Source organism: Pocillopora damicornis, chromosome 3 (assembly GCF_964200805.1).
Source record: "Pocillopora damicornis chromosome 3, jaPocDami1.2, whole genome shotgun sequence".
Classification (NCBI taxonomy): domain Eukaryota; kingdom Metazoa; phylum Cnidaria; class Anthozoa; order Scleractinia; family Pocilloporidae; genus Pocillopora; species Pocillopora damicornis.
Window position 1 is genome coordinate 9,263,973 of NC_142672.1, and position 22,538 is coordinate 9,286,510.

The 22,538-nt window shown below is 37.3% G+C and overlaps 2 protein-coding genes and 1 pseudogene across 8 annotated transcripts; all 3 read left to right on the forward strand.

Annotated features, from left to right (window-relative positions):
- Positions 1–1,622: 1,622 nt before the first annotated feature.
- LOC113675013 (uncharacterized) lies at positions 1,623–9,638 on the forward strand. Of its 2 annotated transcripts, none has more exons than XM_089201728.1 (9): positions 1,623–2,144; positions 3,708–4,007; positions 4,580–4,989; positions 6,056–6,142; positions 6,551–7,006; positions 7,124–7,216; positions 7,724–7,891; positions 8,396–8,540; positions 9,087–9,638. In XM_089201728.1, exons 1-9 carry the CDS (start codon positions 2,093–2,095, stop codon positions 9,113–9,115), a joined length of 1,740 nt encoding a protein of 579 aa, XP_089057854.1. In that variant the 5' UTR covers positions 1,623–2,092; the 3' UTR covers positions 9,116–9,638. The 2 variants fall into 2 exon arrangements, with proteins under 2 accessions (XP_089057854.1, XP_089057855.1); XM_089201729.1 differs by lacking the exon at positions 1,623–2,144 and adding an exon at positions 2,367–2,505.
- A 748-nt stretch (positions 9,639–10,386) lies between these two features.
- LOC149048124 (uncharacterized) lies at positions 10,387–11,602 on the forward strand (annotated as a pseudogene).
- Positions 11,603–12,964: 1,362 nt separating this feature from the next.
- On the forward strand, positions 12,965–22,522 carry LOC113675026 (uncharacterized). Of its 6 annotated transcripts, none has more exons than XM_089201740.1 (10): positions 12,965–13,329; positions 13,756–14,002; positions 16,019–16,101; positions 17,069–17,359; positions 17,826–17,896; positions 17,979–18,065; positions 18,329–18,850; positions 19,406–19,468; positions 19,816–19,866; positions 20,684–22,522. In XM_089201740.1, the coding sequence occupies exons 3-10, from the start codon at positions 16,086–16,088 to the stop codon at positions 20,780–20,782; spliced, it is 1,200 nt and encodes a 399-aa protein (XP_089057866.1). In that variant the 5' UTR covers positions 12,965–13,329; positions 13,756–14,002; positions 16,019–16,085; the 3' UTR covers positions 20,783–22,522. The 6 variants fall into 6 exon arrangements, 4 of the variants coding, with proteins under 4 accessions (XP_089057866.1, XP_089057868.1, XP_089057865.1 ...); XR_016185263.1 differs by lacking the exon at positions 12,965–13,329 and having other exon boundaries at positions 13,714–13,994; positions 20,684–21,292; positions 21,949–22,522; XR_016185262.1 differs by lacking the exon at positions 12,965–13,329 and having other exon boundaries at positions 13,726–14,002; positions 20,684–21,292; positions 21,949–22,235.
- Positions 22,523–22,538: the final 16 nt, after the last annotated feature.

The window sequence follows — 22,538 nt, forward strand, 5'->3', positions numbered from 1 at the left end:
TCGTAAAGAAAAACTTCGCAAACTGTGCACCGTAGTTAACAGTTGTTCGCCTCTTTATATAAACAAATATTGTAAAAAGCCACGAGACTTCGTCGTATCCAATCAGGAGGAAAGATAGGATAACTGGAAAATTATCCATCGATTTTTTTGTTTGAAAAACAGGTATTATATTTCATCCACCCAATCAGACATTTGAAGATTTTTTCTTCGTTTATCTTAGTCAGAACCGCATCCACAAAAGTAACGAGAATTTTAACACTTATATCTTGTTTAAGAAAGATGTCACTTAATTCTCACACGACGCATAATATTTACAAACCTTTTAATATTTCTCCGATACAATCTACTGGTTTTTAACTAATCAGAGTGCTTCTGTTATCTCCGTTATTTTATGAATTAAAGTATTTCTGCGCTGAACCGTTTGGCATCGATATGACACTTAATTATTTCAATTTACTGACCTATTCACTCTGGAAATATATTACACCTTTTTCAATTTTACGTCCTTGAAAAACCTTAACCGGAAGTCGTTGGCGTGACTCAGACAATGCTTACACTCCTTAATATTACCCATTTGGGTTGTAATGTTTAAATAGAATCTACATCAAGACTCAGTTACTTCCGTGATCACTGAACCAGTCACCAGTTCAACATTGGTGATTAGACAATCTCGAAATTACCAAACTACTTAATAAAGGGGTTGAATTTCTAAAGAAACTGTAGTTCTGCGTCGGTGGAGGAGTATAACAAGGTAAATTGGTATTGTCAGCTGAGTTGAAAACATAAAGAGTTTTGAAGATGACATTTCGAGCGTTAGCCCTTCGGCATTCGCTCTGACGAACAGCTTTGAAACTCTTTACGGTGACCAATTTGCGTCATAAAACTCAGTTGATACTGATACCAAATTACCACATCTGAACTACTGTTACCTGAAATTTTCATTTTACGAAAAAAGTGTTTGATCATCTGTATTCAAAGTGCTTGATTTCAAATTATAGCCGTTATTCTTGAAACTATTGACTTGTCCATAGCCTGCCAGACTACTTAGATAATTTCATGTCTCTTTGGTAGTCAACATTTCTGTTACGCTCGCCCATTTACAAACTTGACCCTAATTGGAGCACAGAACAGTAATCAGAGATATCTGAAAAGCTCGTTCAAAGTGGAGATTTCGCTAACCAAGAAAATATTTGCACGGCGACGATAGAGATTTGAGATGCGAGAGATGAGATCAGAAGCAAATGTCAGCTACAAGGTGTGCGCATTCCAAGAGATGTTTCCTCGGGGGGGGGGGAGGGCCAAAAAATGTGCACGTGAAAGGAGAAGGGGAAAATATGATAATGGGAAAAAGAAAAGAGAATACCTCTAAAACCAGAGTTTAAGAATAATATTAAAGCTAAAAATTTAGTCTTCATTGCGGAAAATGATGGGGTCAGTGAGAGGAAAAGCTCCGGGTAAGTTTGTCGCTTTTCACGCTATTCAACAGGAAGTTTCAAAACTCTTTTGTTTCAGCGCGTGGAAAAAAAAACCCTTGTCTGTTTGACCTTTATTTACGTAAGCACGAGTTACGAAATTACGGTTATTGTACGCTAATATCTTTCACGCGACCTTTGAGGTGGTTTAGTATTGTTTTCTCGGAAATCTGGAAACCTGAACGATAGCGCCGATATCCTACCCTGTGGGGTAGTGAGGGTGAAGTTGACAAATTAGCCTATATACTTTTCTTCGATCAGCTGATGGTATATTTTAGACTATCACCGTAAAATATTGTTTTACGAGTCAATTTTTTGTAGACAAATTATTCGAAATCTTCAGAAACAGATTTATTTTTACTTTTTAAAGAAGACCTGAGGCGGATTTATTTATATCACTGACGTAATGTTCATAGTAACGCAAAGGCCAGGGTTGATCAAGGGGAGGTGTTACGTCTAAGTGAAATTTTTTTCCTGTTGCAAGAGAATCACCACCTCATTGGCTTATCTTTTCGAAGTTGAAGTCAATGTAGGGAGGTAACAGTTAGCATCGAAAGGTATTCGTCCAAAGGAAAAGCGGAAAAGCAGAGGAAAGGTGGTTAAGTCATCTGAAAGTCAAAATGGCTGCAAGTGCTTTGGGCATTATTGCTCCAAACTTGTCCTGCCCAGCAGGTAGGTAAACTCGATGTCCTAATTACTCTCGGGGTATTCATTCCCATTAAGAGCTTTTCAGTTAACTGAAGGCGCAATAATTGTAAAGGTGCTGAGAATAAAAGATAAAATACGAGAAGTTTGTTTACGAACTTCGCTCGACGGATGCGGGAATCAAAACCGCGAAGTTCACCCACACAAACCGATTCGCAAATGCATGCGGTTACGTTGGAAGAAATTTTTGCGTCATACGGATGATGTTTGAACTTTTTATCCTAGAAAAGCGGCCCAAGTTTTCTAGAGATAAAATTCGAAGTATCTGAGATCCACAATGAACGCATGTCGATCGGTGTTGTTCGTTGAAGTGAAGTTCACTTTGGGCGTGAGTACTCTGGGGTTATAATTCCTTGTTTCAACTTGAAAATCTAATAATCGTCAATTGTCTTTTGGTCGCAGCTATCATGGTATTAGTTAGGGTACTTTGATTAATTCGTTCAATTCAGATTCATGCCCTTGAGTTTTGCCTTTTTATTTGCTCATGAAAATGCATATTTATCAGCTGTAATTGGACAGAAAATCATATGTTTTCTGTCGCGCATATTTTCATTTCTATCTATACAGCTCGTAGGAAATTTTAGTTTGATTTGTTGCTCTAACCCGGTGGAAGGTTAGATGTTGTGTTTGTAATTTACTTATTTTATCGCATTATCTGTAGTATTTGCCGATAAAGCATATTTGAAACAGCGAACAATATCAAATCGGAATTAGTTCTACAGGCTTGTGCAAGTAATTGTGTCATACGCGAATCGTGTAAGCCAGTTTTTCGACCTGTTATAAATTTTTCAATTTCTTAATTGAGTGAAAATGAGTTTTTTCGCGGAAGTATTGCCAATTTACTGTCTTTGCGTGACCTTGGGCAAATTCTTATCTTTTGCTGTCCAGCTCCTGCTCAGCCTAAAAATAATAATTCCTAATAATTCATGAAGCATGCTGCTGAGTCATGATACGGAGAAAAACAAAGACAGATATTCTGTTTTTTTTTGTTTTTTTTTTTATCGTAGTGATAACAGAAGGAGACATATGGGTGTAACCTTTGAGTGTTTTTATAATGTCTCTATAGAGCTAGAGGGAAAAACACTTTTAAATCAGGGAAAATATTTGATTGTTAGTTTTGCAAGTGCTATTGTTAAATTACAATCCCATTAGTTGCTAGATCAAGTTGCCTCAGGCCTCATTTCGATGAAAATTGAGACTATATGATTTTATGGTTAATTAACTAGTAAACTATTTCTTTTTGTATTTAAATGATGTTATTGTTTCCTAATAAATTATGGGTAATATACTTGTTGTCAAGCAACACCAGTAAATAAATTTGAAAACAAAATAGCAAATTGGTAGACATGACTTCCTGTTGATTAACTTAATTAATAGTTGCCCTTGATTGACCAGTAAAATCCATATTCTTATATCAAAAGGTAAAAATTATCAGCCATTGAAACATATAAACCCTCTATCTTCCTTTCTAGCAAATGATTAAATATTATTTAAAAATGAGGAAACTACAAACTGCATTTTTTTTTTCAGGTGCTGAAGATGTCTTTGATGATGAAATGAGTTTGCAAAAGATAAACCTTATGATGCAATACCTACCACTGACACAGTCTCGTTCACGGCGACCTCTCTCTCTAGATGATTGTGCCGTTGCTGAAGAATATTTGACCAAGTCTCCTCATTCCTGGGACTCTGGCATTTTCTCACCATTATCACTGTCATCTAGTTCACTTTCCAGTAGTGATCAAACTTGGATGTCACCACCTCCTTCATCACAACTTACTAGCTCACCAAAGCCAAAAGCAAAGAAACAATTGTTTTCATTCCCAGCAGGTATGTGTGAAGAGTTTTAAGAAATATTTTAAACATTGTGTAAGCAATGTTGTGGTTATATTAAATTTTGAATGTTTTTCTTGGTGCAATGTAGTGCTATAGTGTGAATCTTTCTTTTGCTGTTTAGGTGCTTTAATATATACTTGTTGATAGTTATTATCATTATATGGCAAGGTAGACCTGTAGTAAATCAGAGCACTCTGTCTGGTTGTTACTTGGTTGGGATTTTGCCATACAGACTGTTCCCTGGTAATAGTCATTAGCAATTTAATTTTTGTGTGCAAAAGCTAGCAAACTTAAAATAAGGGAGTTTTGTCTGAGTGCCATGTAAAAGACTACTTATACCCACAGTACCCTAGTGAGGTTATTTGGCCCTCAGTTGTATTTGACCTGTACAAACCTGGCTGCAATCAGTCTGTATTAGTACAGCTCAGACCAATATTCCCCAGTATCACCCTTATACTATATTAGCAAAAATTTTCATTAAGAGAATGTGTGTGTACTTGAAACTGAAATGAAGAAAAAAAATGATTGTTAAAAAGGATTGCACTAACTTTGTGTTTTTTCTTTAGCCCCATACCAGGATGTTTTTTCTGACCCTTCCATGGAATCTATATTTGGTGATATACATGAAGATATTGGTGTGTCTTGGAAAATACTTGGACGCTATATGCTGAAAAGAGAATGCATTCTCAATAACATTGATGAAGATTACAAGGGTGTTGGAGAGAAAGCATACCAGTTTCTTTTGAAGTGGAAAGCAGAGGTTGGGGAAGCTGCCACTCCTCAAAAGCTGTTTCTGTCAGTGTTGCATATTAAGCGAACAGATGTTGCCAAGAAGTTGATGACTTTAGTTCCTTCGCTTCAAGGCTTGTCACATCTAGTGATAGACAGTGCTATTAAAAGTGAAAGTATCCTATATAACTGGAAGGAAGAACCTGAGAATTTAAAAGTAGAGAGGGTGTTGAGTGAAGATAAAAAGGTAATGATGTAAAAAGAATTGCAATAAAATAATTTAGTGGCCAATATGAATGGTTCATCAAATGCTAGTATTAATCAAAACAAAGTCTTCATTATTTATGGGAGATCATAAAATTCTCAGGCTATCAGGCAGAATTCTTAGGTAAATTTTTATGGCCTGGTTTTTTTTCCGACTGAGACATTTAGAAGTCTCTCCTGTTGCTTAACATGATTCTCTTGCTGAAACAATAAAGCAGCTTAATACAAAAGCACTTGGATTCATTTGTATAGGTAATCACATGACACTAAACACCACTTTTTTCCAAACCGACAACCCAAAAAGCAGTGCTTTTTACAGTGTTTTTGTTGTTAGAGCTGTTTTTCAGCCACTTTATTGTTGTTGAGGTGAGCCGCTATATTGTTGTTGCAGTGGCGAAAGAAAACCTACTTGATACGTCAGCCATTGTTTTGCTCGCAAATTTTCAGTGCATCTAAATGTTGTGACATCCAAGGCTTGCACTTGATTGGCTCTCTATGAGTTTCTTTGATTATTGACCAATGAGAATGTCTGGTTTGGTACTTCTTTGCACTGAGTTAACCCTCTTCTGCACTGAATTACCTGAAAAATGCATTAACTTAACCAATCAGAACTGAGAAATTTTTTCATGTATATTATTATACATGTAACTTATTTGTTGTACATGAACACTCACTGGAAACAGTCAAAATGGCCTTGTTCCATGGTTTTATGATTTGATGCATCTTATCCCCCCTTAAAATAATTTCATACAAGCTTGCAAGTGATTGACATTTAACTTCTCCCAATAGTATCCATAAATTATCCTGCAAACAGGCAACCAGAATAAGTTGTTATCTTGATCTGACACCAAATTCTTGTAACTAAGTTAAAAGGGAATGTGTAGCAGCTAGAAGGGAGAATTAACAGTCAGATCTGGGTAATTACAGGTTAAAATAAATATTAATTTATCAAATGCAGTAGTTCAGATGAAGGCAAGATTTTAATGCTTGGAGCATCTGAATCAAGCTGTGTACTAACAGGCATTGTCTGATCTCTGACCGTTTTAAAGGTTCTTGTGTGTTTAAGCACAGTGACATCCCAAAGGTTGGTCCTCAAACAAGAAGAAGGTGAAGTGGAGGCTTATGCTGTGAGAAAGGTGAGGCCAACATACACTGTACTTTGTATATTGTTCATATGCATTTTCTACTAATCAACTGAATTAATGCTAAAGCTACTAATTCTATGTGGCAAAATGGGTGTAAGACTATGGGATGAGTATAAAAAAAATCACTTTATTAGTATTGTCAGAGACAAGCTTTTGGTAATGATTTAATTGTTGAAAGTGGCATTAGGGTATTTTTTTCCAGAAATCACCTTTACTTTTACAATCTCTTGTATTATTCTCTGTTTGTAACTCTGAACAGTTCAGGGTAATGTGTTCTCCAACCTGTAGATGTACTTATGTACTTATTTCATGATCTGGGTGGAAAGATTCCCTCATAAGATTGACAGTAATTAGCAATTAAAATTTTTAACCTGTCATTCCCTTATTACTTTTCAACAGTGCATAGATTGTCAGGTGCTAAGAAAACAAAGCCAGCGTTTGCGCAAAACTGAAGAATTTCTCAAGGACTTAGAAATGAAGCAAAAGATGATACAAAATCTGCTTGCTGTCATCAAACAACTCCAGAACCACCTGCTGAATCAGCATCAGTACATCTCTGGACAAAAATTCAGCTGTCAAAACTGTGGACAATACACATTAAAACAAGACCTTGTCCAAAAAGAGTTGACTCTTTTACACTATGAACTGGAAAGGATGAGCCAAACCAGAAACAGGCGAATCTCAATCAGTGGTATTCCCTCTGAAAGAATCTTCAACTTAGCAACTAGGACATATTCAGTATGCGAAGAGCATCGGGAAATGCACTTGGATAGTAAGAGACGGCAAAGCATGTGTCAGCATTCTGAAGAGACAATGGACTCTGATGACAATGATCACATTGAAGGACCACTGATGGTAAAATCTTTTAATTTTTAGTTTTCAAATAACTATTGATTGCATTGGAACCAAGTTTACACTGATTTTTGTTAATTCCCTCCAAACTCACAATGTACTTTTCCTTCCTACCTGCAGTGTGCATTAAATGTGATAATTGGTATTGGTAGGAGACGAAAAGTTACTCAGTCTTTGAAAAGCAAAAAGACCACTTCTGGGGCCAAGAAGAAGGTATTTACAAATTAATTGACCATTTTTAGTTATGAATTAGGCAGGGCTTGTTTTTTTGCACTTCATCATGCAAAAATAACATGTAAATGGTATTTCAATATTGGGAGAAGAAATAGAGTCTACCTCAGAAATGGAACAAAGGGGGTAGAGAAACTGAGGTGCTGCATCAGTGGAAGAGTATAACAGGGTAATTAAGTATTATCAACTGAGTCGATAACATAAATTGGCCACTGTATAGAGTTTTAAAACTGACATTTTAAGCATGAGCCCTTTGTCATTTGCTCCAACAAAACTCTTTACAGTGGCCAATTTACATTATTAACTCAGTTGATAATAATAAATTACCCTGTTATACCTCAGAAAGAGGTTCACTTACTTTGCAAAGACAAATTGGTCATCATGGCTAAATCTGTCTAAAGGAAAGTGGAGGTGACAGAGCAGAAGAAGGTGTCCAATCTACTAACGTTAGAATAACATCTGATGGCAATATTTGTGATTTCTCTGCAGCTAGGGAAGGCCAACAGTAATCCTATTTCATCATCATCATCATCGTCGTCATCGTCGTCATCATCATCATCATCTTCAAGACAAAGCTACTTACTAGCACAAGAAAACCCCATAGTTATGCCAAGTTTTGTTCACTCGCTTGACTGGTCAGGTGTCCCAGCATTTAAGGTTAGTTGGTTTGAAGGTGGATGGTATGAGTGGAGTTTTTTTTGTTTTCCTGAAACAAATTGCAAAAAATTAAGGTATCAATGCTTAGGGAGACATAATAGATGCGTGTGTGATTGAGCTAACTGCAGTCATGACTGTGGATCAAGAATTCTTGGTTCAAGCTTTGGGTTAAGTCATTTTTTTGTGTGTGAGCAAGTCTCACAGACTGCCCTCCATATCCTATAATAATAATAATAATAATAATAATAATAATATTATTATTATTATTATTATTATTATTATAACAAATGATATTAATAGTTATAATATGCAAATTTTCTCACATGTTCAATTGCTTGAGGTAGAAATAAGGTATTGTCCCATCATGGAGAAGACAGTGGCTATCCATCCCCCCAGTCTTTACTCAATAATAGAACTAGAAGAAGCTTGCTGGGAAGCTATATTATTAGGCTTGTGTCAATCAACATAGGCCGATTTAAATGCTTGTTTGCTTTTGTTCTGTAGATGTTATCTGACTTCAAGAGTCCTGTATCTGATGGGAACTCCAGGCACCAGGAGCAGCCCAACCACAAGAAAGCTTATGCAAACCTTGCTGTAACTTCACACAGTGATGATAATGATCAGTTCTTCCCTCTTAAGTGGCATAATGGTGAGTATTCCCAGAGGAATTGTTTATGTAAAAAATTCCCCCTTGATAAATTCACTGCAATTATTTTATGAGAGAAATTACTTGGATGGATAATAGTTTGATTTGGTGGCCTGCTTGTTGGTCATCCAGGTGTAACTTGAACCACTCATAATTCTGTAGACAACTTTGGGTTCTTACTTTTGTCTTTACTCCGGTCAACTCTTGGCAAATAAGTAACCAGGGAGGATAATTATTGGTTGTCTGGATCTGTGAGAATATTTATTGTATCTCATAATTTCTTAGCTGCCCAGTAATTTGTTGTTTTGTAGGCCGCCATTAGTTTTATTATAAACTGAGTCAATAAGACTACAACTCTGTTGTTGTATGGAGATTTGTTATGACTTCTATCATAAAAGACAGATAGCAGGCCGGTATTATTGCTCCAACTGAGAAGGAAGTGCTCTTTGAAGTGACTTTTCATGCAGGATGTATGCCATATTCCACTTGTAGTACAGAAAAAAACTGCTTTTTCTTGTATATTGATGTATTGTTTTGGTCATGTTTCAGATCCAGACACAGAAGAGATGATTATATAGGTGGCTCATGGAAGTGAAATCTTTGTCCTCAACAGCATCAGCTGTAAAAACTCACACTCTGCACGTATTATATCTACATGGACTATTAACTGTGGTACATATTTTACAATGATATACAATGCTATGTAATAATAGTGTTTGGCAGATACTTGTTTCATTAGTTTAGTCAGTGTTTTTCTGTTTAGGTACATGTAAATAGATGAAGATTTTCTCTAGTTTTGTATCAAAAGTTTTTTTTAATCTTTTGTAGGAGCTTAGAAATATCTTTAGTACGGCTTTTTTCGTCTCGCTAGGGCATGACATTGCAAATTTGTTCTAAAGTTTTAAGTAGCAGTAATGAACTGAAGAGCAATAGCAACAATATTAGTACGCTGCATAAAATGTACGTTTCATACACGATCGATTTCTGTGTGAAATTCCGTCTGTCCAATGACTTGACTCTAAAATTATTACATTTATCGACCACAATATCGTATGGCAAAAATTATGACCGTAAATCTGTGCGTAAAAAAACCAAGGAAAACTAATTTAGAATTTTATCGTTATTTTTTGTTGTACCTATGCAATTCCGCCAATTTCAGTGAGCACTTAACGCAATGTTTCCTTCTTAAAAGACATTTTTAAATGCACTTTTTACCGCTAACCTGTACGTGCAGTCAAAGAAAAGTTTTACCAAGCTGGGTTGAACCCAGCGATCCCCGCAGGCGGACAAAATAGTTTCATCTAGCAGTACGGGTTATTCAGAAAGTTGTTTGTTATCTTTTTGTGAAAGGGTAAAAACTAACAATACACCTTTTGCTGTTCATTTACGCAAAATGTACATTCATTTACGTCAACAGTTGAAACTATACGGCAAATATACATTCATTAGCACTTCAATGAAAATCATGAACGCGAACGAACTTTCAATAACGCTATTTGCATATTTATTAACATTCAATAGCATCAACGGATGAACAATTGCACCTTTGGACAATAAAACATAACAAATATACTTTCAATCTCGCGTAATGATTGATCAATAACACCAATAGAAAATCAATTGCATAGTATGACAATCAATTGCGTATTAGAGACATTCAATAATACAATTTGCATAGAGACGTACATTCAATTGCATCTTCATACAATCGTTTATTCAAAATGGTCAATCATTAACGTGAACTGACAAACATTGGTGTTTTTCGAATAAACAATAGGATGAAAAAAATATTCATTAGTGTCATTCATCGTAGTTACATGTATTTTATAATACTGAACAAAAATACAAGAGTATGTACATTATCATTTAAATTTTATGTTCCTTTTTGCGCAATATTTTGCTGAAGCAGATATAAAATGAAGAACATTTTACATGTTCAGTACACAGTACGCTGTATGAACAAGTGGACAGAAATAACCGGAGAAAATCATGCCACCAAGAAACAGAATCCTACTTGAACAGCGTCAAAGAATTATTCAAGCCTTCGAAGATGTGAATGAAGATTATTTGACGGTTGCCGCTACTATCGGAGTGAACCGTTCAACTGCAAGAAGTATCGTTGCACGATACTTGCGAGAAGGAAGGATCGCGGAGAGACCACGAGGAGGAGCAAAGCATGTTCGAGTAGATGATGAAATGAGGAATTGCCTGAATGACATTTTGAACGAAAATTGCCTGCTGACACTAGCACAGATAAATCAAGAATTGAGACAGCGTCTTCCAAGAAAACCAACAATCCATGACCGTACAGTAGCAAGAACACTTGAAGGTATATTGTATCGTGTGAAATTGGCAAGGCCACTCCCAGTTGAACGAAACCGCCCTGATGTCCTGCAAAAAAGAGTCGACTATGCCAACTGGTTCATGCGCCATGCTGTAGTGAATCATAGTATTTTCGTAGACGAGCGTGGGTACAATATTTGGACGGCAAGAAGTCACGGACGAGCAAGGATGGGAGAGAGGGCATATCGACAAGTATGTGGTCAGCGAGGGAGAAATGTTACTGTAGCACTGGCAATTTCACCCACCAATGGACTCGTTTCTCGGTGGAATGAATGGACAAAGATTTAATGATTTCCTGTCACAGACAAAGCTAAATCTCGACCCAAATGAACATGTGATTTTCATTTATGACGGTGCACCAGCCCACAACAATCCTGCCATTCCTGGTCCTAATTCTGAGCTTAAAAAGCTACCACCATACAGCCCGTTTCTTAACATTGTAGAGCAAGAAATAAGTGCCTTAAAAGCAGCCATAAAAGCGGACATAAGCCGTCCAGAGCAGCAAGAACAGATGAACAACAGAGCACAGGCAAGACGACAAGGAACCGCGTTAGGCAACTTCCGCACTCAATTGCTACTTCAGGCCCTGCAAAGCAACATAGGCACCATCACGGCTGCTAAATGTGGACAGTGGTACAGATTTATGCAAACGTACATTCCAAGATGTTTAAATAATGAAGAAATTGAAGGATAATTACAAAACATTACATTACAGTACACTGAAATCGAACAATTTTGAAATTTCTTTTTCCCTAGTTGATTGTTATTACTACACACATGTTTGTCAGTTCACGTTAATGATTGACCATATCGAATAAACGATTGTATGAAGGTGCAATTGAATGTACGTCTCTATGCAAATTGTATTATTGAATGTCTCTAATACGCAATTGATTGTCATACTATGCAATTGATTTTCTATTGGTGTTAATGATCAACCATTACGCGAGATTGAAAGTATATTTGTTCTGTTTGATTGTTCAAAGGTGCAATTGTTCATCCGTTGATGCTATTGAATGTTAATACATATGGAAATAGCGTTATTGAAAGTTCGTTCGCGTTCATGAGTTTCATGGAAGTGCTAATGAATGTATATTTGCCGTATAGTTTCAACTGTTGACGTAAATGAATGTACATTTTGCGTAAATGAACAGCAAAAGGTGTAGTTCATTTTCACGTGTTTCGTTCGATTTGTACGTATCGTCTAGAAAATAGTTGAAATAAGTTCCAAGCTCCGAGACTGCGCAATAAAAGACATACACTGTATGTCTAACACTCGTGATCGCCATAAATGAAACAAAAAAAAACAGTTGACAAAAATTATATTTTTACCAAGAGTAAAAATAATGGTTGCACTTTTTAAAAGCTAAGACCCGAAACAGCTGAAATCAGTTATGGCATTATAACCATTGTTCAGTAGTTGTGTCTGAAACTGAAATTTGGGTAGCTAAGTGGTAGTTGCGTAAAATGTTCGTCTTTTGGTAGTTAAAGAAAACGCTGCATGACGCTAAAGATTACTTAATTCGCACACGTCTCGAATGTATATCTTTTATTTTTTTGTTATTTATGTTACAGTGTCCCCAATCAGCAACACCATGCTAAAGTTACACGACACTTGAATAAAGTTAATTTATTTGTTTTTATTTTTATTTACACTATCGATAGCTCACCCCATTTAAACTGACGTTGTTATTGACGTTTCCTTTTTTTAGTTATGAGTCAGTTGATCCCTGTGAAATAGGATCTATTTATTGTCTTTTCTTCCGTAGTGTTAAAAATTTATTAAAGGATATAGCCGTCACTTTGATAAAGACGAAGAATTCGTATTTCTAGATAGAATCTGGCACAAGAGGCTGGTCCTCGCCAGCACAATAGTTATGAACATTATTATTTTTAATGTTTCCATTTTTAATAAAACAATTGAGAATTGTGTTTGTTTGGTATGGTATGTTGAAAGGGGAATTTTGCAAAAAGCATTTGTTTAGGAAAGCGCGGTATTAGGTGTACGGTGTTCTCTGTTGGGAGCCTGATACCCAGTTCTTTCCTCTGTATCAAATCTTACCCAGGCCTTATTTGGTATGCTTCGCGCTCCCTATGCGCTCCTTGCGTGTAAACTTCGTGTGAAAAGAGAAAGCCTTAGGAATATTCTGAGAATTGGGTTGAGTGCAGTAGAGATTGCATTTTCACTATCCCATTGCCTGAGGCTTCTCTACTTCAATTAATCCGCATTGCAGTTGCATTCAGACTTCTCGGCTACGTCTGATTTCCCTCTGTAACCAGCCGTCAATTGACATAATAGCCACGAAAAGATCGAGCAGGAAACAGTGAGAATCTAAGAAACGATGCAATGGTCTTTCCAGCTCAACATGTGCCAGCTTGAATCTTCTTACTGATAATTAAACAACGGCAGTAAAGTGCAAGTAAAGCAGTTTTCTTCTAGAAAGGAAATGTAAGTAATGCGATGAATTCACTTTGACATACCTCCATGGTGACTAAGCACACCGTACACTGAAACGAGGTGAAATAGATTTGACATATATTTGGCAGAATGCCTTTGCATACATACATATAATTGGATGACACAATGACTCCATCGAACCGTAAGAAACGATTCATCTATGAGAGAATTGTTCTCATGCCAACTTTCTCCAAAAAACTATTTTGCTTACTTGTCTTAAATTGTGTTTTCGCTTGTATTCCACAAATCTAAAGCTGAGGTTTCCTCGATCCCGGCTTGGAATTTACAGTTATCTTCTTGCAAGGGAACCAGGCGTTTGCTTGCTTCTGGGAGTTTCCCCTGAGTTATTTCCGTCTTGATTTAGTAATAGTAAATACTAGCTTGTTTAAATTACGCCGCCGTTGTGTTTCGCTTCAGGCCTAAAAAGCCATTGATCAACTTCGGGAAAACACCGACAACAAATCACAACATTGCACTTTCAATTCCTTCACTGCTCCAGAATGGCCCTATCTTCTCCGCTCCTTAACACTCGCCAATTCCTGTCCAGTTATAGCAGCTGTGGATAAGGGTGATAAATTTGTTAATTTGAAGGAATTCGTGAATCGAACGACGCCATCAAGGAAATACTTGTGCACTTGCCCGACGTCTAACTGCAGGTAATCAGGTACGCATATTGGCATTTAACGGTATCTATGTTTATATTTAAACGACTATACTACGCTAATTTGACGTCAATTACGAAATTACAATCCAAAATTGTCAATTTGCTCGCTTTGATCGTCATAACTGACATGAGAGTGAACGCCGGGCATCTTCCATGCGATGTCCATTTTCTACCTTCGGAAAGACAAACCCGAGAGAGACCGCACACAGTTCATGGGAGGAGTTCTTCTGAGCAAGAAAATTGTCTAAAAATTTAGTTCAGAATAGAGACTATCGTAAAATTATTTGAGTACAACATGTATTTCCGCATGAGGAAGGCATGGCTTGGGTAGGGTAGGGAGTTGTAGAGTTCGGGGGGAGGGGAGGGTTCCAACAAACTCTTCTCTGACAAACCAATCAGTCCGAAGCACGGAAATGAATAAATCCAACATAACTATGTAACGAGCCAGTCAGTTTAATTGGTAAATATTTCAAGTTCTCAAATCAGTGCATGCCTGGGCTTAGTTTCTTGCGCGGCGAAATTTCTTAATGAACAAACCGTTTGAAAATAGCAGAAGTTTTTCTTTGGTTTTGTTAAGATGTCATGATGTTCCCTTTAGGTCAATAGATCGAAATTTCTGTTATCATAGAACAACAGAAGTAAATGGTTCATCAGTTAACAGAGCTTATCTCAGTCAGAACCGACTCTGAATTCAGTGAAAGGTCACTTTAGACTAGCGTGACAAAGATGCCGCCTGAATTTGTGATCTAGCCTTGAATCTTAGGAGACAGTAGATATATAAATAGTCAAATGGATAAAGGGGGTAATTTTCTAAATAAACTTTGGTGCTGCGATGGTGGGAGAGTATAACAAGGTAGTTTAGTATTATCAAATGGGTTGATAACGTGAATTGGCCACCGCAAAGAGTTTATAAGCTGACGCTTCGAGTGTTAGCCCTTCGTCAGAGCGACTGCGGTACTTACTTGAGGGTGCTTACTTCGCTCTGACGAAGGGCTAACGCTCGAAACTTCGGCCTTTAAACTCTTTATATACGGTGGCCAATTTACGTATAAACTCAGTTGATAATACTAAAGCACCATGTAAATAGTCCGGCACACAATTCATTTGAAGTCATGCTTCGTTGACGGCTTCTTCGTTGTTAAAAACAATTAGTGGCTTTCAATTCTTTAAGCATCTGTTTAACTTCGCTTCTCCGGTACGTTCTAAGAACTACTTGATTCCCATAATCCTCGTATCTATGTAAAGTTGGTTCAATTTTCTTAAAGAGGTGAAACTGATCCCTCACCAGGAATAGGTGTCTATTTTGCCGTATCCTGCATTTTGTCGTAGATTATGTTACCGCATTGAATTCTTCAAAACTAAACGTTACTTTCTAGGTCCAAAATTCGGCCTAAAAGTTAAGATTAAGAAAATGAAGGGCTCGTCGCTCTCTGGTAGTTTTCCTGCGTGATTACTTTTTCAGTGTTATGGATATGAAAATTTATTGGTAACTTGACAGTTATATACTGAGGTCATTATGTTGACAGGACGTGCCGGCTCTCTTTGGGAAGCCCTTGATTTCATTCGCTCAGAGCTTATAATTAATGGTTATTACTGCATCCACTATCGTGGGACAAACCCCAACTTCCCTTATGAGAGTAATACGGAAATTGCATGAAAAGTCTCTTCAGCGCGCCATTTTTTCGCCGTTCCTCAGCTTTTTTGTTCTAGTTTCCTACTTCTGTTGCATTGGAGCAGCAGTTGATCAAAGGAAAGAGGTAATAATTTTGTTCACAATGATTTAAAGGAGTTGATTGAAACAGCACTAGGAATCGAAACACGTCATCGAGAGGACACTTGCCCATTTGCCTTTTCTGACTGAAGTCAGTGGTACAAAAACTACATTTATTGGATCAAGTTTGGTACATGAAGAACTGAACAGCGCTAAGTTAACAGTAATTAAGAACTTAGAATTGAAGCGTGTTATTTCGTCCATTTAATCTGACATAACTGACCATTCAAAGCATTCTATTTTAGGAAATAGCGCGGGACTTCCTCCAAACAGACCACGAAAAAATCTGAGGAATTGTTATTAGCTAGAGGAATGGCTCAAACACCGGGTAAGCATGGAGCTTATCACAAAATCAAATATTCGCTTAATTTATTTCCGCAACGGCAAAAGGGTCTGCCGTGGGTTGGGGAAGGAAGCTTAGGTGTTTACTAACGGTGGAGAGGGAGGGGGAGAGGGGGAGATGGTGCGTCGAAACTTGTCCCGAGCGTCAACAGACTAAGCTGTCTGAAGCGTGGAAATTAAAACACCTTACGTCACAACATCACTGGTCAGCCACTATTACTGGTCTTAATGTTCATAAGTCATTGCGTGTCAAGGCCCAGGTTCTCTAGCTGTGGTAATTATTTGTGAGTCAATATTTCATCACACACCTTTGTTATAAACAGAGAAGGTTTTTTTTTTTCATGGCACTTGCACTTTCGTTTTTAGAAAGTAATCGGATCTTTTTAATGGGGATTCAATGGAATTCAATGATTCATCATCTTTAAATACTCGTAACCAATGTGCTTTGCCAACTCACCCGGAAGCTATAAGTCGTAACGTAAAAAAGTGAATTTTGGCAAAGAATCACATAACTAGCTTCACAAAGGTAGTTTTATTTCGTAATCTAGCCTTGAACTGCGAGTAAAGAAATTGGTTTGAGCAAAATCTTAAGCCTAGACATATTTACATATTTAAGCATGTTTATTTTGATCGTGTAAGTTTAGTTTACACATCACAGCTGTCGACCTCATCGCGTTCCTTTAAATATTATCAAAACGAACATCACACACAGGCAATCTACATTGCTTTTCACGGGAATAAGCAGTCCCGCATAGCTCATGTGAAGTCGTTTTTTTCTGCGTCTATCTTAATCATTCCCTCCTTTTACATTATAATGTCGCGTAATAATTCGACAGCTTACATTGAAATTGTCACGCATGAATGTTCGAGGCGACACAAGATTATATTTATTTTTATGATGATCCTTTTATCAAGAGTGGTGCCAGATATATGTTGCGTTTTACATCATTTAGGAAATTCTTTTGTGTCGCTGGATCCCTTACAACCTTTAACCGAGGCTCTCGTTCACGAACGCAACCTACACGAGGATATTGGAAGCAGATGGAAAGAATTGGCCCGAAATTTGGGTTTTAAGAGGGTGGTAGTGGAAGCCATTCAGAATGAAAATCAAAAAGAAAGTGAACGTTCCTTCCATCTTTTGGTGCGATGGATAGAGAGGGAAGGCCAAGAAGGTGCCACTGCCGGAAAATTAGCTGATGCATTGAAAAAAACCGAACTGAAAAATCTGGCTGAAAGATTGATTGGTATGTGCAATGAAGAAAGCTAACCCCTTCCATCAAAGCACCCTTCTTCAGTAAGCCCCTTTCAAAGTAAGGGCGCCTAAATCTACAAAGTCCTTTTTTGATGAAGCAACCAACTCCTGGCCCTTTTTGTGCTGAAATTACCTTCTTCTGTCTGTTTGACAATAAATTGAATTTGCGAAGAGAAGTTTAGCCTGAGCTGGTTCTTATTTCTACGCTGCGACACAATAATTTCTTAGGCAGCGAGAAAGTCTGATTCCTTGAGTAAAGCGAGCCAGCACGAGGGTTTGCAAGGGGTTTGGTATTAACTATATGATTATTAGTGCCAGTCCTCCGGCAGATCTCCCTCCGACTCGTCACAAATCTCCTCACGCGCCGCGGGCGAAGAAACGCTCGTCCGGCAGCGCAAATAATAAAGGCATGCTGGCAAATTAGGGAAAGTTACATGTTAGTCATTCATTTTTTACAGGTCCTTCCAATGGTAGAAGAACGATATTGATTGAAATTACTGGGACCTTTGAACTTGATGATGGCAACGAGGTTTGTTTGTGTTGATGTAAACATTTTTCCTGTTCTCCCAGAGTCTTATCTGTTCGCTGAACTTGTTATTTGACTTTCTCAGGTTATGTTGGGTATTGACTGCTTTGGAAAAACTATATATTTCATGTGGCCGGAGAGTGAGGGAAAAGAATTTAAGACATCTCCTGAGGTAACCATCAATTTTACAGATCCACATTCTCTCTTAAAACAGTTATCTCTTTCGACATTTTCGATCGAAGGTGAAATCGACGACAGTTCTTCATGGTTTATAAAGCATTATTTAAAATGGTGCATCAGCAGGTTTTTTCTGGTGGCATTTCCATGTTATTCAGTATAATAAAAGAGAAAAACCATGTGAAAGACGAACAAATATCAAAAGTTTTATGAAATTGGTATCTGATGGTTGTTGATTTATTTTATACTGCGCTGTAGGAACTGAAGAAGTGTGTTGACGCTAGCAGTCACATTGCTGCTGAAATTGTTGAAATTACAGGCGAAGTGGATGCATCGGCAGAAAAGGCGAACAATGGTTTTACCGAAGAGGAGCAAAGAATTTTCAGCCATTTGAAAGATCTCCAAGGAAAGCTGATGGACATTGTGAAGAGTTTGGAGATATCCGAACTAAAGGAAGATAATTTTGCGAGGACCAACAAGCTGGATTTCATCGAGAAAAATAGCCGAACTCTACAGGAGCTGTACACAAAAGTAACCGGAATGACAAGGGAGGCTTGTTATTGTAACTATATTCTTAGAAGAACTTTCTACGACTTTACCTACCACAGCCTGAGATCAGTGCATAATGATCTTAGCGCTCGTCTGCAGGACCTAGAGTCGGAAGAAGATGACATGTCAGAGGAGGAGAAAAGAAATCTGAAAAACCTAATATCGTACCAAAACGGCAGGAAAAATCAAATTATGCAGCTGGAGAAACTTTGGATACGGCTTTTCTCTCCGGTATGTTATCAAGGAAAAAATTATCTACGCCACTCTGTAAGATTTTTTTAAATGCTCAGTTGTTCATTGTTAATTTAGTATGGATGCGTCATTGATAAGTTTGGGCTTAGCCAAAGTACTGGAAATTAGTAGACCAAAGAAAACTTTACTCGATGACTTACAATTAATACGAGAGGATATTTTGCTCATTGCTCGCATTTTTCATCGTGAATATAGCAAAATGTCCATCCGTTTCATATGTTAAACCATCGAATAGGGTATTTTGGGTAATGCACTGTATTTTCGTCGTTTTAAACTATCTACGAGCTTTAGAAACATCGAGTAGGCGTGGGTGCTCGCATTTTTCCTCGCCCTTACTGTTGGCCCGTTCTATACATTTGAAACCATGAAATAAGTTATTTAGGTAATGCATTGTATTTTCGTCGTTATGAACTGTTTACGGACGTTAGAAACATCGCTTACATAGACGAAAAGTCATATGCTGGATTTAGCAATGCACTATGCTATCGCCTGATGATGTTTTTTCATCCCTATTTTGTTCTTTTCAATTTACAGGGAGATGAGTTGAAGAAGTCTGAAACATCCCCTTCTCAGAGACAAACTCCGATACCATTTCAGGTGTTTAAAATGTTTCCTGTTTTTATACATACTTTTATTTTCGATTGTATTCTCGACACTCTAAAGATTGTGATTCCTTCCTTTGCAGTTTTTTCTCAATGGCAGATTGCACGAGCGTCTGCTCGAGTTTCAATTCGTTTTGACTGATCTATTTTTAGGAAAAAAAGTTCCTCTGACTGATAAAAGTGGATCTGTTGTTGACTGGCTTCAATTTCCTTTTGAACAGAGCGAAAAAGGGAGGGAATCACTGTATAACAAGATGAATCTACGAACCGTTCCCTGCCCTCTGCGAGGTTATTTGGAAATGACTGTGTTGTAATGTGTATTCAATTTTCTCTTTTGAACAGAAACCCAGATCAAGTACAGAAGGGGCCCGGCCAAAAGAGTTTATAACAAAGGTAGGAGATTTTTTTTATCCATGTATAGAATCAAAGCACCCCTTAACAAAGCCGTTAGACAACTTGAGTTACACCTGTGCAACAAATGTTGTGATTACTGATTTTATCTTTTAAAGAACATTAACTTCCCCTAACCATAATTAAAAAATAAACGAGAGAGGATATGAGTTTATCGTGATGGGTCGACCCAACATTCACCAACCAGAGCGTGATAATTAATAACAATAATTCATGTATAGAAATGATCCACGCGCGTGAGCTGCAATTGAAGCCATTGCAGAAAAGAAGTCGGACAAAAAATTCGGGCTTCGATGGGAATCGAACCCAGGCCTCCCATATACTAGGTGGGCGCCACTACCAGCTAAGCTTCAAAGCCATATTTTGGGAGCAAGCAAATTTTGGTGCATTCCTCCTTCCCGCGGAGGAATCTGATCACTACTTAGATAAAATGAATTAATATAAATTGAAAAATAGGTTATCTTAACTCTAAACTCTCTTAAACCCTTCTATGAGGATCATTTCTTCACTCAAATTTCAGCCCCAGCTCAAAGACGAATTTATTTAATTAAGACTATGAATAACAATAATGACAACGAGTAATGATTTGGAAAGCAAAATTTTCCTGTGTCAAACGTAAGATACTCGCATTGCATTAAGGGAATTATCAACAGAAGCATATTTCTTTCAGCCTACAAAATTAAAAGATGTTCGAGGATCCATAAATATGCTCCTGTCAAAATCCTTTTATATTATGATAACTGGACTTTCGTGCCGCGTTGTAAGAAAGTACAAGTGTAACTGTCTTTTTCTTGAATAGGTGCAGTCAAGGATCCCCTGGAAAAAGAAGAAGATGCAAGACAAAGAATCTTGTGTTCTTATGTCTTATCAAGATAAGAAATCTGAGGACGAGAAATAATTATTTGGCTGTCGTCGTTAATCTGAGATAGGTTTATTATCTTGCTTGGAGAGAACACTCCGGAAATAGATTTTCACTTGATAGACTAGTTTTCTTGTGATTAGTTCTATTTCCCTTGTTAGCTGGTGGATTTTGTGCTCAGTAAGTGGCATGGCCAGAAGTTAAGACCAAAGGGTTGAGGTATTGATGTGCCACTAAACAAGATGTTTTACCCGATGGGTAGTTAAGGTAAACCACAACGCCTCAGCTTTGCTTTGTAAACAGTCAACTGAACTGGTTCACCATCCTGCCCCCTGCCCTCCCCCCTCACCCCTCCACCCTTCTTCCCCCTTCCTCGGTGGTATTTAACCATCAAAGGATTACAGTCTCAACAACTGAACAAGTGCAGAGGCTTTAGATATATCTCATTTAAGTTTTTTGTAGAGGAGCGCTCCACAATCTCTATATGGACGAATCAAATGAAAATAACGAGTCCCAATGCCATTTTGTGTAACAACTGGCAGGGGTCAGGTAGAGTTTAAATTTTTCACCTTTTATAATATATTTTATTGAATGTTAACCACAGTACTTTTGCGATGTAACAGGTTGATAAGATATGATGTATTTTTTTTTTTTTTACATTAAGCATTAAGTTAAGATTTTAAATCAAAGTCAGGTTTTATTGGATTTCAGCTATGAAGTTGAGTTTCTCAACTTTAATGTTCTTGTCTAACGTCCATTAATAATTTCCATTAATGGAGGTGCTGTTCGTCAGCTGACCTTGTCTAGGTGTACATTTAAGTTCTTGGTTTGGCTTTTGCACTCAAAATTTGATTGTTTTATCGGAAGCATTTAACAATATTTCGTTCATCCGTGAGATCCTCGTGAAAGTGCCTAGGTTAGGGTTCTGTTGACGATCGATGAATGTTTAATCTTCCAAGGTCAGTTGGCCTGCATGCTTACTCATGCCTGCCGATAGCGAATTATAAAGTTAAGTTAATCAGAGTCAGTCAGCATCAGAGTTCTTAAACCGAACAGTGTTGAGAAATGTTAATCCGCTGCTAGCAGAATTGTGGCGGAGCCAAGAGAATGATAAACATGATAGACTCTTTCCAGAACTGTTCACCCTTTAATCATTAAATTTCGTCAAATCATTAAATTTTTTCAAAGATAAACATTGTTAACAGGTTGTACTTGCAGCCCAAGAAGAACTTTACAAAGAACTTACTGGGTTGAACCCAGCGATCCTGCCGGCGGACAATTCAATGTGATCTCGCAGTACGAATTGTTTAGAAAATGTGTAATTATCCTGAAACTGATAAGCCGTCATTTTTATTGTTGATCATCTTCATTCTGTGTCATCCTTTACCATTCTCGTTCTTTTTGCTTCATTTTATCTCTTTGTTCTGTTTGTTTAATCTTTCAAACGATTATTTATAAGTCTAATTGTGATAAAAGACAATTTCGTATATGACGCTTAAGATTACCCTCAATATCTTGAGTCGTCCCTTCTACAATGTGAAGCCATTTTTTTCTTCTATTTTTTCAGTATTTGATTAAAGTCTGTAAGTTCCTGTAAAACAGGGTCTATCTATCATCCCTAGTTCCCGAGTTTTTTTAATCAACAGAGGATATACTTTTCATTTTGATCAAGACTAGGAATTCGCCTTTCTAGATAAAAATCGACACGAGAGGCTGATCCTCGCTAGCACATTAGTTATTATTACTATTATTTTTGTAAATAAAACAATTGAGAACTGAGTTTGTTTGTTGGTGT

What these genes read in the sequence shown, in the direction of transcription:
- LOC113675026 (XM_089201740.1), top strand. An exon ending in GGATACGGCTTTTCTCTCCG is followed by an intron (nt 18,851 to 19,405) that starts GTATGTTATCAA and finishes TTCAATTTACAG; the next exon opens with GGAGATGAGTTGAAGAAGTC. An exon ending in CAAAAGAGTTTATAACAAAG is followed by an intron (nt 19,867 to 20,683) that starts GTAGGAGATTTT and finishes TTTCTTGAATAG; the next exon opens with GTGCAGTCAAGGATCCCCTG.
- LOC113675013 (XM_089201728.1), top strand. Translation starts at nt 2,093, where the DNA reads ATGGCTGCAAGTGCTTTGGGCATTATTGCTCCAAACTTGTCCTGCCCA. An exon ending in ATTGTTTTCATTCCCAGCAG is followed by an intron (nt 4,008 to 4,579) that starts GTATGTGTGAAG and finishes TTTTTTCTTTAG; the next exon opens with CCCCATACCAGGATGTTTTT. An exon ending in CCCTCTTAAGTGGCATAATG is followed by an intron (nt 8,541 to 9,086) that starts GTGAGTATTCCC and finishes GTCATGTTTCAG; the next exon opens with ATCCAGACACAGAAGAGATG.